The sequence below is a fragment of the Rhinoraja longicauda genome, chromosome 13 (genome assembly GCF_053455715.1).
Source record: "Rhinoraja longicauda isolate Sanriku21f chromosome 13, sRhiLon1.1, whole genome shotgun sequence".
NCBI classification, from domain to species: domain Eukaryota; kingdom Metazoa; phylum Chordata; class Chondrichthyes; order Rajiformes; family Arhynchobatidae; genus Rhinoraja; species Rhinoraja longicauda.
The window spans coordinates 8,142,486-8,158,098 of record NC_135965.1 but is presented as its reverse complement, the minus strand read 5'-3'; the positions used below and the strand labels follow the sequence as shown (position 1 = coordinate 8,158,098).

At 42.6% G+C, this 15,613-nt stretch overlaps 1 protein-coding gene across 4 annotated transcripts; it reads left to right on the top strand.

Moving 5' to 3' along the window:
• Positions 1-364: 364 nt before the first annotated feature.
• Positions 365-14,953, top strand: mul2 (mitochondrial E3 ubiquitin protein ligase 2). 4 transcript variants are annotated; one of them, XM_078409850.1, is made up of 5 exons: positions 365-700; positions 3,554-3,694; positions 7,505-7,592; positions 11,390-11,510; positions 12,290-14,953. In XM_078409850.1, the coding sequence occupies exons 2-5, from the start codon at positions 3,578-3,580 to the stop codon at positions 13,023-13,025; spliced, it is 1,062 nt and encodes a 353-aa protein (XP_078265976.1). In that variant the 5' UTR covers positions 365-700; positions 3,554-3,577; the 3' UTR covers positions 13,026-14,953. The 4 variants fall into 4 exon arrangements, with proteins under 4 accessions (XP_078265976.1, XP_078265977.1, XP_078265978.1 ...); XM_078409851.1 differs by having other exon boundaries at positions 3,550-3,694; XM_078409852.1 differs by having other exon boundaries at positions 368-527.
• Positions 14,954-15,613: the final 660 nt, after the last annotated feature.

Below are 15,613 nucleotides of genomic sequence, written 5' to 3'. Positions count from 1 at the left end.
CAGTCTGAAGAAGTGTCTGGGCCCGAAATGTCACCCATTCCTTCTCTCCAGTTGCTGCCTGTCCCGCTGAGTCACTCCAGCATTGTCTATGATGGGACGATGTAGTGTCCAGCAAAATGGACTCCAAGTCCCAGAATCCCACGGCATGGTCCGTGCGCATGCGCTGTGTCGCCGTGTGGAGCACTGTGGGCCGATTTGACGGAATCCCACAGCATGGGCTGTACGCATGCGCAGCGTTACCACGAGGTGCACTGTGGGCCCGGTGAGACGACAAGCCCCAGAATCCCACGGCGGGGTCCTTTGCGCCTGCGTAGTGTCGCCGCGCGATGCACTATGGGTCGAATTGGACTACAAGTCCCAGAATCCCGCGGCGGGTTCTCATCGGCTCTGGATTGTTGTTGCTGTCATGGGGGAAGGTTACCGGTGCGGGCCGGCAGCGCGGCCTGAGCCTGGGGCTGGAGGCCATCGTGCGTCCGCTGTAGAGGAGCAAGGATTAGTTGTTGTCAGAGGCGACCTACAGTGTTGAGGTGCGCGGCGTTACCCGGGCAACCTGACCTCTCTGGGCCCCGTTCTGTGGGCAGGAGCATCGGGCCCGCTCTGTCTGGTTCACCCGGCCTGGGCGCGGCCAGGAGCTGACAGCAAGGCACTGCCTGGGCTTGCAAAGCCTGGCTCCCGACCTAGGGTACACTGACACGCCAGGGTGAGAGCCACGGACCGTGCGGAAGGTTGCAGGGGGAATCTCAAAAGGAGGATGAATGGGCGAATGCAGCAACTAAAATCCCAGAGGAGAGGGGTGGAGGGATGGTGTGATTAGGCAGAATGTCTGAAGAAGGGCATCCACCCAAAACATCACCCATTCCTTCTCTGCAGAGATGCTGCCTGTTCCGCTGTTACTCCAACATTGTGTGTCTATCTGGGCAGAATATCACCCGTGCTGATATAAAGCAGTTGTGCTCTCCAATGTTTTGTTCCATAATTCAACGTGAAAGAAAGCCCTTCAGATCTACCACATACCGTGACTGTTGTAGGACTGTTCCGTGTGCCTAATTCTTCCTTTACCTTCATACCCCGTTCGTGTTTGACCAACTTTTGAAAGTTACTGATAAACCTGCACCAACCACATTTTGGGCATTGTATTCCAGATTACAATGACTGCATAAACCGAAATGTTTCCTTCTCTTTGTTTTCACATGAGATTTACTGATCTTTATTTTACTATTTAAGCTTTTAAAATCTCCACTGTACTTGCACCGAGGAGCACAATCTCAGCTTCTCCCCCAGTCTCCCCATATAATTGAAATAGATACCTTACTTTATTAATTCTGGTATAATTTGGTCTATTTTACTTTGAAAGGCAAAGGAATTATTACAGGCTCGTCAACCTGGCTCTGCAGTTCATTACTGCAAACCTCTGGTGAGGCCTGGATGGTGTTATCTTGTTATACAGCTCGTTATACACTTTGGTGAGATTTTATGTTCAAAGTAATAGCAAGGTAAATCTGGCTTGTTATAATGGGTATTTCAGGGAATGGCAGGTATATTGTGAAATATCTAAAAGTTGGGTATTTTGATCTGCAAACCTTGTAGTTATGCTCCTGGCCGTAATGTTTTAAGTTACTTACAATCTTTGGCTATTGCTTAGAAAACTTGCCATAGAAAGCATGGAAAATATTCAGAAAATAACCTGTACTTGTAGAAAAGGAGCTATAATTTCAGCTCAATGATCTTGCATCAGAATAGGGAAACGTTAGATATTTCTGACCTGACTAGTGGTGGCCTTGGATTCCATTCCTTCTAAGTTGTAGCTAGAGAATTGATGGGTATAATTTCTCTACCCATTCCTGCATCATTACGAATGATTTATCTTTGGTCATTAGTTGTCAGCTACTCGTTGCCCCATGGGAACACCATCCAGGTACAGAGTTCCACATGCACATTGATTTATCTCGGTGCACTCCCTTGACCTGCTCCATGTTCCAATCGCTCATGCTTTGTGTTTGAGATCAAGGACAGGAAGGCAGATATTTCCTAAAAACTAATTGTGCAAAGACAATAGCTATTATCTTCAAATGCTACAAACTTTATTGCCCAAACACATCTTCCTTCCCATTTCTGGCTAATGTTTAAGGTTAAGCAACATAGTTTGCATCCTTCCAATATGTGTGACCTTGAGGGAAACTTTCCCATGCCATATTACTTTAGTCATTTTTATTCTTCTGACTGTAATTTCCATTTTGGTCGTTTGCATTCTTCCAAATTTATAGCACACCTTTAACAGCGTAACATTGTCCATTTTCCACCCTGTATGTCTTTCTGCTGAAACCTTCACCTTTACCTTTACCTGCTCTAGATTTCACTATTCCAGTGTACTCTCTTTCTATAAACTTGAACTCTTCCAAAAATCTGTGTATAAATTTCCACCATCTTTTTATTGCTCCTGTGCTAAAAGCAAGCTATTGTAATTTTGAAATAAAACACAATGCTAAAAAATAGTCGGCTAGTTTGGCAGCATCTATGCCGAGGAGAACAGAGTTAATGGTTCAGGATTAAATTCCTTCCATCAAAATTGGATAAATTAGAGTTTTATGATGCAGGGAGGAGAAAGGAGGGCAAAAGCACCTAAGTTAGTGGTCTGAAGAAGGGTCTCGACCCGAAACGTCACCCATTCCTTCTCTCCTGAGATGCTGCCTGACCTGAGTTACTCCAGCATTTTGTGAATAAATACCTTTGATTTGTACCAGCATCTGCAGTTATTTTCTTACACTAAGTTAGTGGTTGAGTGGCAGGCAGGTGGGGTAGAGTAGCTGATCCTTTCCATGCCTACTGGAAGATCAATCCTGCGCTTGTAACCTAAACTATCTTCCAAATCTGTGCTACCCTGTTTTTATCATTCTTGTTTCTAAATCTCTTACTGATGTCTCACCCCCCCTTGTCTAGGCAACCTTTATACTAGCTTGGTAACCATCCAAATTCTCTGCATTTGGCCAATTCTGATCTCTTGTCTACATATCTGGTGTTAAATACTCTCACCTAGCCCCTAAACATGTAACTTCTAAAATCCCTCTCCATCTTTAATGTATTTTTAAATTTGCTTCAGCATCATATTTTGTTTCTCTTAGGACTTTGGAACATCTTTACTATGTTAAAAGTTGCAAGCAGTGCTATTTGCATGCATGGGAATAGCATTATTCATTTTCCTTTTTTTCCATCCTCTGCCACTGGATTAGATATGCACCACTTGTGAAGTGGTTGTTTGTACAACTGACCGAACGTATTTTGACTTTCCCAAAGTTATTCTTGCTGCACCTCCCTACCCGTGTTGATGGATATGCAACTACTTAATATGACTGGGACAGATCAACGCTTCATAGCTGTCTTTGTTTTAGTATTGTAGAATTTGTCCCCTCACCATTGTTCCAGGACCCTTGTGACAATTGAAGGTCATAAATACTGGGTAATCAGAGCTGATCTATAAAAGCAGCCTTGCCATCAGAAGAACAAAACAAATATTGCTTTTCGATTTGGTTAACACATTTTTTCTTTTTGAAGTTAGACATTGCTTGATCACAGCTGCAATATGGACAGGATTCCAGTGTCGACTGTTGAGCTGATCTGCTTGGGGTCCAGCTTTGCATTTTCTGGGTTGTTTTACTACTTGTATAGAAGGAAAAGAACAACCGTGGAAGTGCTGAAGGTAAGAAATATATTTTTCCAGTTGTTTTTCTCATTCCAAAATATTCTTGGTAGTTTAAAGTCCTTTTGATATAAATGGGAGGGCATAACTAGTGTAATTGTGACTAAAAACACTTCCACTTCCTTGAATCAATACTCTGTAAGCATGTCACTTGACTCACTTTTTGTTTTGAACCTTGAGAGGATTAACTGGACTGTTAAATGCCCACATTTTTGTTAAAATAATTGAGTCATAGAAATAGAGTGACACTGTTTGGAAACAGGCCTAAGCCTAACTAGCCATTCAGCCTAACTTGCCCACAATGGCCAACGTGTCCCAGCATACACCAGTCCCACCTGCCTGCATTTGGTCCATCCCCCTCCAAACCTGTCCTATCCATGTACAACAGATAGTTGTTGACCAATGTTGTGCCAGTGGTGTATTATGGTTGTAGCGGGGAATGCTTTTCAAACCATACAGATGACATCCTTTTCCTGACCCCTAATTACTTGGTGATTTTCTGCAATATAATTTTTATTTTCTTTAGAGCAACTAAATATTCCATCTCATTTATTTCACAAAATGCTGGAGTAACTCAGCAGGTCAGGCAGCATTTCAGGCAAGAAGGAATGGGTGACGTTTCGGGTCGAGACCCGAAACGTCACCCATTCCTTCTCTCCTGAGATGCTGTCTGACCTGCTGAGTTACTCCAGCATTTTGTGAAATAAATACCTTCGATTTGTACCAACATCTGCAGTTATTTTCTTACACTAATTTCAAATTCCTGATCAGGATTGAAGTTGGCATTCCAATTCTTTTGAATGTGTTCAGCCTGGTTCAGAATGTAAATGAAACCTTGCTCAGCTTAGAAATACTAAAACAGTTCATGTAATCGTGCACCAGCAAATGGTGGTCTTTGGCATCATTGATCACACAGACATTGTGGGCCAAAGGGCCTGTTCCTGTGCTGTACTGTTCTATAAAAACCTCAGGAAAGTCAGGCAGCATCTGTAAAAAGAGAAAGGGGTAACATTTTAGGTCTCAGAACCTTCATCTTTGTCCCTGCATGATTTCCACTTGTCCCTTATTTCGGCACCTGCATTTTCTTTTATTATCTTCATTTATATCATTGTATTTTTCATATTTGTATAAATTGCTGCATTTTTACCCTAAAATATAATATGTTTTGGAGCATTCGGAGCCTTTTATATTTCTTTAGTCTGAAACATTTTAATTGACCTTTAATTATCCCCACGTCTCCAATTTAAAAAAAGTCAGTAGTTCTGCGTGGAATTTCTAACTTTTACCTCTGCAACTACTTGAACAGTACATAACATAACATAACATAACAACACTTTATTGTCACTCGGCACAACACCGAGCGAAATTTCAGCAGTCACACAAAATACAGCAAAAAGAAAAGAACACAGGACACCCGACCCCAACACAAACATCCATCACAGTGACTCCAAACACCCCCTCACTGTGATGGAGGCAACAAAACTTCCCCTCTCTTCCCCCCGCACCCACGGACAGGCAGCTCGACCCCTACCGAGGCAAACGACACGCACAGCCCCCGCAAGGGGATGGAAGGCCCCCCGGCCGAGCCGCCCCGGGCACCGAAACGTCCCGCGGCCACACCGGGCGATGTTAAGTCCAACGGCCGAGCCGCACCGGGCACTGAAACGTCCCGCGGCCGAACAGCGCTGACGATGTTAAGTCCAGCGGCCAAGCCGCACCGGGCACTGAAACGTCCCGCGGCCACACCGGGCGATGTTAAGTCCAGCGGCCAAGCCGCACCGGGCATTGAAACGTCCCGCGGCCGAGCCGCACCGGGCACTGAAACGTCCCGCGGCCACACCGGGCACTGAAACGTCCCGCGGCCACACCGGGCACTGAAACGTCCCGCGGCCACACCGGGCGATGTTAAGTCCAGCGGCCGAGCCGCACCGGGCACTGAAACGTCCCGCGGCCGAGCCGCACCGGGCACTGAAACGTCCCGCGGCCGCACCGGGCGATGTTAAGTCCAGCGGCCGAGCCGCACCGGGCACTGAAACGTCCCGCGGCCGAGCTGCGCCGGCAATGTTAAGGCCCGCAGCCGAGCCGCACCGGGCACTGAAACGTCCCGCAGCCGAGCTGCGCCGGCAATGTTAAGGCCCGCAGCCGAGCCGCGCCCCGGGGAAGAGACCTAATAAAATAAAGGTTTCCCCCCGCCCCACCCCCCCACCCCACCCCACACCCCCACCACACACCCCCACCACACATACACAGCCAAAAACAGAAACAAAAACCATCCCAACACCGACACAAACAAAAAAAAAGAAAAAAAGACAACAGACTGCCAGAGAGCCGCAGCCGTTAGGCGCAGCCAACTCCTCCTAGCGGTGTGACTCGCAGTGTGACCACAGCAGGACTATTGTGGGCAATTGTGGTTTCCTTAATAAACTAGGCTGCAATGGCAAACGAGAACATCGAATAGTGCAGAAAGTACAGCCGATAATGTTTGTCCTCAACATGATGCCGTTAATCTCCTCTGCCTACACATGATCCATATCCCTCCATCCCCTGCAAATCCATGTTTAAAAGCATGTTAAATGCTCCTAACATGATTCTACTGCCACGCTCTGCTTAAAACAATACTTGCCCAGCACATCTCCCTTAAACTTTCCCTCTCTCGCATTAAAGCTCTGCTCTCTAGTCTTTGATATTTCCACCCTAGGAGAAGGATTCTGTAGGCTACCCGATGTATGCATCTCATAATCCCTCAACCTCCGTTGCTCTGGAGAAACAGTCCAAATTTGTCCAATCTCTCCTTGTAACTAATACTCACTAATTGAGGCAGCATTCTGGCAAATCTCTTCTGCGCCTTCTTGAAAGCCGCCATGTCCTGCAAGAGGGAGGCATGAACCGCATGCACTACTTCAAATGCGGCCTATCCAATATATTATAAAGCTGCAGTGTGACTTCTTAAGTCACGAGGGTGCAGCAAAAACTAACCAAACTTGTTAATCGCATCAAGGATTATGTATCTCTCTTTTGCTTGTCTTGTGCTCCTCTCTCTCCCTGCTGTCCATTTCCATGTTCATCCTGGCTGGTGCCAAGTAATCAGCACTTTAAACTAATAACAAGGGTACTTTGTTAAATAATGAAGCTTTTTAGGAGTTTCTTAATAGTTTCTTACTGTTCTACGAATTCACCGTCTCTAAAACGTACTGCACCAAACAATGTTGCAATACAGCAGTTGGTTATATCATCGATTCTTAAGGAGTAATCCATTAGGTTTCTTTGTGCCACACTTCTCTGGGGGGAAAAATGAATAATAGTACAATAGAAACTGAATAGTTTCATTAGATCTTGTTTCTTTTGGGTAAGGATATGGAAGAATGTGGGGAAGAGAATTGAAGTGAACTTTACAAATATCTGATTGAAAAGATAGACTCTGAATGGCACACTCTGTTTTCGGTATCAGTTTTAGAGATTCAGCATGGAAACCGGCTCAGCGGCCCACCTTGTCCGCTCCGACTAACAATCGCCCACTCCGACTAACAATCGCCCACACACTATTTCTATTACACAAGGGACAATTTACCGAAGCCAATTAACCTACAAACTCTCACGTCTTTGGAATGTGAGAGGAAACCTGGAGCACCTGGAGAAAACCCACGTGATCACAGGGCGAATGTACAAACTCTGCACAGACAGCATCCCATAGTCAGGATCGAATCTGGGTCTCTGGCACTGTGAGACTGCAACTCTACCGCTACGCCACCGTGCTGCGCTCTGCTTCTGGATTTCCCCCATTACATCATCCATTTCTTTCTTTATAATTAGGAAGCCCCACAATTTCAGATCAACAAGCAGTTGGTGGAATTTCTTAAAGCCACTCCAGGAAAATGTGTGCAGTATGCTGTTGTAGAAGGTGAGTCCATTTTGATTTAATATTGAAACTTTCAGCTTTGTGGTGTGAAACGTGAAGTGATGACGTATGGAATGGAAAGCTGTTTCCTTTATGTTTTACATGCTGGCAGTAACAAGTTGAAAATCCATTAAGATGTCCTTTTTTGTTGGGTACCCTTTTAAGCACTGAAGACTCCACTTCCTTAATATAAGAGATCAGGGCGACCAATCATCTTGGCATTACAGAAACAAAATACTAGATGAATGGTCATGTTTCTGCTGATTACACTAATCAACACTGTTGGGCAACAGAAATTAAAGTTTCATGTAAGCCTAAAATTATTATTTCTAAGATTTATTTTGTTGAAATTTAGCACACATCTGTACTTCAAGTGTCACTGAAATCCCATTGGGTTTTGTTGTTTAATTTAAAATGCCAAGATGAAAGATATCAGACTTGAAAATGAGGTATTTCAAATTTTGTTACAACTTAGTTTTGAGAATTCCCAGGAAAGTTAAATGATGCCTTTATGGAGTTCAAAGTTCACTATTTAACACAAGTGATTAATAGTGTCAGATGCTGGTTTACAAAGAAAGGCACAATGTGCTGGAGTAACTCATTTGGTCAGACAGCATCTCTAATGAATATAGATAGGTGATGTTTTGGGTCTTCCTGACCCAAAATATCACGTCTCTACATTCTCCAAAGATGCTCCCTGACCCACTGAGTTATTCCAGCACTTTGTAAAGCTCACTCTATTTTGTCTCAGTGCTGCCTTAACAACAAACTGAAAAAAATGGCTTACTATTGCACCAATGCAATTGTATTTTTCCATTGCCAATATGGATTTTCTTTTGTCTAATGTTGGAACTTCTGCACTTTTGGACTGCTATCATGCATGGAAGAGCAACAGCTAGTAGAGGCAGTCAACTTTCAGGCCATCAGCTCTGGCCTGTTTCAAAGGACGTCAAAGAGGTAAAGGAATCATTCGTCCTGTGACGACAGACTTTTTTTTAAGTAACCAACATTTTTTTAGTTGTGGGGAATGAGTTTCTTCAGGTTCATGAGATTGGATGGGGAAACCTGATTGTTTTTCCCATGGGCTTGTGAAAAATTGAAATCTGAAAACTGAGATTTTATTTTATTTTATTCGTGTCATCACACAAATGTTTGCCAATAGCAAGCAGATTTTAGTGCCGCAAAATGCTGGAGTAACTCAGAAGGGTCTGAAGAAAGGTCTCGACCCGAAACGTCACCTGTTTCTTCTCTCCTGAAATGCTGCCTGAACTGCTGAGTTACTTCAGCATTTTGTGATGCCTTCGATTTGTAGCAGCATCTGCAGTTATTTTCCTGCACAAATTTTAGTGCCATGTCGTTGGCCTCTGCAAGATCCTTTACAGTGCATGTGTCATGCAGCATGTCACAGCCCTGGAGATGTTCCATAGTCTGGAGGCCCCGTCCGCACTTTCAGTCTGAGAAATTTATGAACTTTAGTTAACCATAGAACAAGTATTATTCTTCATCAGTCTGAAGAAGGGTCTCGACCCGAAACGTCACCCATTCCTTCTCTCCCGAGATGCTGCCTGACCTGCTGAGTTACTCCAGCATTTTGTGAATAAATCGATTTGTACCAGCATCTGCAGTTATTTTCTTATAGTATTATTCTTGGCCAGTTGTAATACTGCTTTCTGCCACTAGGTAGCATAAATGTACTGCTCAATACAGTTGTAAGATACCAGGCGAAGAAGCTTATTTGAAGTGAGGTTTTGAGTTTATTTAACACTTCTCTATTTGAAATCAGCTGAAATGTATATAGTAATTCCTGAGAAAGTGTGTGCACTGTTTCACAATTTGCCATCGCCTCCATTTAAAATACATTATTTAATTGATTTTGCAATGTAGGATAAATTATACTAATTTCTCTACTCTCTTCAAAATTACACCTTTATATATATGTATATGTATGTGTATATATAATCGCCTCTGCTAGCATATGATCCATATTCCTTGATTCCCGACATATCCATGTGGTCATCTAAAACCCTTTTAAAAACCACTATCATATCTGCTTCCACTATCATTGACTCCCCTCCAGAGAATATTGATTCTCTTCCAGTTTGAGTGCAACCAATCCCCCTTGTTCAGTTCCCGCTTGCCCTGGAAGAGAGCCCAATAATTCATGTATCTGAATCCCTCCCTGCTGCACCAGCTCCTTAACCGTGTATTAAACTGCACAATATTCCTAGTTCTTGCCTCACGACCTGGTGGCACAGGTAATATCCTGAAAATTTAGATTTAGAGATACAGCGCGGAAACAGGCCCTTCGGCCCACCGAGTCCGCGCCGCCCAGCAATCCCCGCACACTAACACTATCCTACACACACTAGGGACAATTTTTACATTTACCCAGTCTTTGGTGTGTGGGAGGAAACCGAAGATCTCGGAGAAAACCCACGCAGGTCACGGGGAGAACGTACAAACTCCGTACAGACGGCACCTGTAGTCAGGATCGAACCTGAGTCTCCGGCGCTGCATTCGCTGTAAGGCAGCAACTCTACCGCTGCGCCGCCGTGCCGCCCGAAATTACAACCTTTGCAGGTCCTGTTTTTTAGCCTGTTACCTGAATTCTCTTTGCAATGCCTCATCTCCCTACCTAACGATTTCAAAGGTAACAATGTGGGCCATAATCTCCGATTGCTCATCTTCTCCCATCAGAATATAGAGCAGCTGCTCAGACATTTTTGATCCTGGAGTCAATGCACTTTCCTTGAGTCTTGCTTGCAGCCGCAGAAACGCTTGACTATAGCGCCCTCTATCACTATTTCTTGCCTCGGCTTAGACCTACCCTGGTGTCCAACAAAACCAGACGTTGCTGATGTTGCTATTTTCCCCTTGGAGGTTATTCCCCTACTTCCCAACAGGTTCCATGTTTGTAGCGGACATTTGAGAGGGAGGTGGCGCGAGGAGACTCCTGCATAATGTGCCTACCTCTCCTGGCAGTCACCCATATATCTGGCTGAACCTTCAGTGTGGCCACCTTCCTGAAAGTACTGTCTATAACCTCCTCTGCCTTCTTTATGTTCCTCTGCATCCAACTGTCCCTCCAATTGATCCGTGCAGTCTAAGAGGAGCTCTAGCTGGACAACTTCCTGCAGACATTGTCGTTAAAGTCACAGCCCTGCTCCCTGATTTCACAAGCCTGACTGGAAGGTCATAACATTTCACTGCCTGCTATAGCTGCCCCTATTATGCATAAAATAAATCCGGTAGACTTGAGGAAAAGTAAACCTTAAACTCCTTACCTTGTCCTTACTTTGATTCTGCGCGTATTCTTTACTGATGCCCGATATTCACCAAAGTTGCACTTTGACCTCTGGCAACACTTCCACCTCAAAGCAGTTCCTCTCAAAATGACGGCTCCAATATTTCTGTTCCATTGGAGGCTGATTCCCTTTAACTTGCTGCTAAGTCAGGCTGTTGGGCCTAAAAAGCAACAAATCCTTACCTGCACTTGAACTTTTAAACTATTCTGGCTTCTCTGTGCCCTCACAAAAAAATAACTGCAATCTTGAACTGTAATGAGAATGAAAATGTTAGGATAAAAATTAAATTGTAGCCATATCCCAATCCCAGTGGCAATCAACTATATGTTTACTGCATGTGCTGGAAATATCAACCACTTATTCTACTCTTTAGTGTTGTGATGATCTGGGACTAATTTGAATTTTATGCCAACTATCCATTATTGAATAAACTGTAAGGTACGTGATTTTCATTAATATTTAAATCTTAAATTTCAAATCCCAACTCCCAAACAGGAATTACTCGACCAGTTGGAGAGAGATTACGTAGCCATTATCAAGCTGACTGCACAGGTGTAATGCAACGGCTTATTTTGAAAGAGCACAAACTGATTTGGAATAACTTAGCCCGGAGTTGGTATGTGTCCACAATATCCAGTGTTTATTAAATGTTTTAAAATTTCTCTTTGATGTCTTGATATTTTTATTTCGCTTGAAGGTTATTTCTAATATAATTTTAAATGATATCACTTTTTGAGGATTTGAAAATTTATATCTCTGTGATGGCTGTAAAAAAAAAAAAGGTTGTGTTTTGTAAAGACTCCCTTAGTCTCGTGGCATTGCTGTGCAATCAATCTCCTGTGCCTGGTTCTATTATTTGGAATCCAACGCAAAGTTATACTCTGAATTCCAATTTGTGTGAGAATTGAAGCAAGCAATGCCATCTGTTTTAAGAGCTTTGTTTTTATGACTGAAGTGCTTAAGTTTCTATCCTTCTGAAAGAGTTGTTACTAGCTGCATTAAAATATGGTGGCCACTGTCAATTATGACTTTCAAAGACTGGCAGTCATAACGTTCTGTGGTTACTGTGACCGTCTGATTTCATATAAAATGTCAAATTACGATTTTAAAAAGAGTATTCTTTTTAGTGCAGAAAATGTGGTCATTTTTGTTGCTTCAAGAAAAAGTATTAGGACAATTTTGCCTGCATTTATTATGCTACTGATATGAATGCATGTCATTTGTGGAGACTGGTCCATGTCTTGGCAATACGTGGCAAATTTTTGAATATACACCAGGCGGCTGTCCATAGAGATGCAGAATTGGCAGACTAAATTGAATCTTTTATTCTAAGAACCAAATGTACACAAAAAAATTGTGTCATGTACTCACTTCAAACATTTCTTTTCCGAACAGGAGCGATAGTGAACGTATTATACATGAAAGAGTGAATGTCGTGCCCTTTGACCTGATTTCTCCTGAAGGAGGAAAATGTGCGGTTCATGTAATCAACCCTTTGGAAGCATCAGGACCACAGTTTGAAACGATATATGAACGCTTTCACCAAGCCACACAAGGCTTCACTGATATCATTGGGCACTACCTGAGCGGCGAAAAGCCCAAAGGTTTCTTGGAAACTGAAGAGATGGTCCGTGTCGGGGCCACTTTGACAGGGATTGGAGAGCTTGTTTTAGATTCTGACAAGATGATCAAACTGCAGCCCCCTAAAGATGGTCTGGAATATTTCCTAAGTACCATGGATTTCCCTAGCATCCTGAAACAGCAGGAGTCAAGTGTTAAACTGTGGAAGGTGTTTACAACCATCTGCACTCTGACTGGTGTTGCGATAATCATGGTCGTCCTGCACAGGATGTACCGGGAGTTCAATGAAAAACAGGAACGGGAAGAAATGAGGAGGAGTTACGAACGGTTTAAAGAAAGTAGACATGCCGCTGGGTTGACATCAGTTGGTGATGAAGATGATATTCCAGCAAATGCCTGTGTGATTTGTCTTTCTAAACCGCGGGAATGTGTCTTCCTGACCTGTGGGCACGTTTGTTGTTGTTATGATTGTCATCGAGCGCTCCCCACACCAATTTGCCCAATTTGTAGAAGTACCATAGTCAGAGTAGTTCCCCTTTACCAAGCATGAATGTATTTCGTACAGCCCAAGTAAATCGATCAAGTGCCTTTTAACTGCAGTCCTGTAATCAGAACGTCAGGCTGTTGTGTTTTGTGCAGTGGTTTCTAAGACCATATCATCATTGTAGTAGTGTGTTAATGTGCAAGGCTCCTCTGCATTTGTCACTGACCTGCCTGGCACAAGGGTTTCTCAATATGTGATCCTACCCACTCTCCAGCTCTAATGCTTTGCTGATTTTTTTTCAATTGGAACACACTTTAGTGCTCTTCACAAAACATCCCAAGAAAGATCTAATCAAGTCAGTTAATCTGGAGTGATAATGATGCTAGTTGAAAATTTTGACATGGCAGTCTTGTCTCATAGCCATGGAATACATTTGAAACAATGAACATAACTAGCTAGTACTTCGCCATATTTCATGGTGTTACCTCACCATTACATGTTTACTTTAAAAAGCAAAAATGCACATTGCAGAATTCTGTAGTGACTTTGTCTTGGGGTGCAGCTTGCATTTATTTCCCTGCATGCTACTTTGGTTAATGTTTTGACTTCATAAACCATTTAGTGAATATGCTTTTCCAATTAAATATTTTCCTTGATAATAAACACTGTAGAACCCACAAGTGAAACTGGAAACGTGAAGGATTAAACTAGTGTTTTAGTTTCACAGTTCATCTTAATTTTTTTGCAAGCTAGGAATGGTACATGGTAAACCCAATAGGTTGGTATTTGGTACCATCAGAGGTGGGCATCTCCAATTCATGACCTCTGATACATAAAATGAAAATTGTCATTCAATTACTTTTATTTGCAAAACAAATTGACGATTTCCTATTTCTGTGATTTTCTTTCTACTTTACTGAAGTAAAGTGCATTTCACTGGTAATAGGACTATCGAGTTAACGCTGAATAAAGCACTCTTAGCTGCTGGGGGGAACACATAAATGCAATAAAAGAAAAGTATTTGAAGGGAATGGAGACCAAAAGAATGAAAATCTGATGAAGATTAGTCAGAAAAGTGACCTTTTATAAAAGAGTATAAAGCTCCCTGTAATTTTAAACTTGTCCTTTTAAGTGTTCCACTTACAACTGCTTGGTTATTGCAACATAGTGCGCACAGTTCTTTACCTCACCAAAGTTCGCTGCTATAATTGCTGGTGGCTCATTTGCATTAGTTTCTGACAACTCAATTAATAATTTATTAAAGGAACAACAGAAACCAACAAATCCTTCCCAATAAAGTAATCTTTCAGAACTGAGATTTGATGATTGCATTTGATTTTTATAAAGGTAAGCAGGTAACTCTTGTTTTGGGTAACAAGCTTTTGAGTATGATTTAATAGATGGGTATATAAAGGTTTAAAAACTACTTTACTGATTATTTACGCAGTTCTAGCATCTTGTGATGGACTACCTTTTCACAAAAATGCTGATGAGAACATATCGGATTCAGATTAATTTATTTTCAAATTCAGCAGAGTACAATGTAATTCCTGTAAGTCCTGGTTCAAAGCAGTTACCGTAACGGGTTGAGATGCATCGTATTAACACATCACTGAAGTCTCACCTGTTCAGCACTGCCTTCAACCACTGACCGTCACCTCACCTTCTGTCTCCTTTTTCTGTTCGTTTATAAATTTATCTATTTATTCACTTCTCTATGTTCTAGTAATCCCTGTAAAGCGTCTTTGAGTGTTTGAAAAGCGCTATATAAATGTAATGCATTATTATTATTATTATTATTATCTGTAGAGGTTTAAGAGAATCCTTGTGGCCATGCTCTATCTTAGATGCCTAAGAAAGTAAATATACTCGTGTACTTTCTTGAGAGACATGTACTTTCTTGAGAGACCAAGCTAGGTTCCTGCCAAGTATATAACATGACTGCCAAATAATTTGAAGCCGTTGACCATTGCTTAAGCAGGTCTGTTGTGTTCATCCCCTTGCTTCCTTAAATCAATAACCTTTTTTGTTTCGTTGGTACAAAGAGCTAGATTGTTGTTGAAGGTTTATGATCTGTTTCCTATACATCATGTCATTGTTGTCGATCTGGCAGGCAGCAGTGGTATCATCGGTAAACTTGAAGATTGAACATTGTAACTGACAAAACAGTCATGAGTGTGCATGGAGTAGAGCAGGGGACTGAGCATTAAACCCTGAGCAGCACCAATGTTGAGGATCAGAATGGAAGAAATGTTGTGACCAATGTTGAACTGAAGTCTGCTAGTCAGAAAGTCCAGAAGCCAGCTGCAGATAAAGGCCCCAAGGTCAAGCTACAGAAGTTTGGGGAAGAGCTTGTTCGATATAGCGGTCTTGAAGGCTGAGCAGTAGCCAATGAATAGTATCCTGACATGGCTGTTGTTATTGTCAAAGTGATCCAGGGCTGAATGTAATGCAAGGGAGATGGTGTTCCATTTACTGTATGCAGATTGCAAGGGGTCTACATTGTCTGAAAGATTAGTGCAGGGTTGGGACCATTACCAATCTATGGTCAATGTTAGAGCCACTGGGCAGTAGTCATTGCAGGAGGTCACTAATTGGGGACTGAAATGGAAGACATTTCCTTAATGGATAGGGCCATTGGACTGTTGAATTGA

Excerpts from the sequence above, each read along its gene's own strand:
- mul2 (XM_078409850.1), top strand. The coding sequence starts at position 3,578 with ATGGACAGGATTCCAGTGTCGACTGTTGAGCTGATCTGCTTGGGGTCC. Across the intron at positions 3,695-7,504 it reads CAACCGTGGAAGTGCTGAAG|GAAGCCCCACAATTTCAGAT; the intron begins GTAAGAAATATA and ends CTTTATAATTAG. Across the intron at positions 11,511-12,289 it reads AATAACTTAGCCCGGAGTTG|GAGCGATAGTGAACGTATTA; the intron begins GTATGTGTCCAC and ends TTTTCCGAACAG.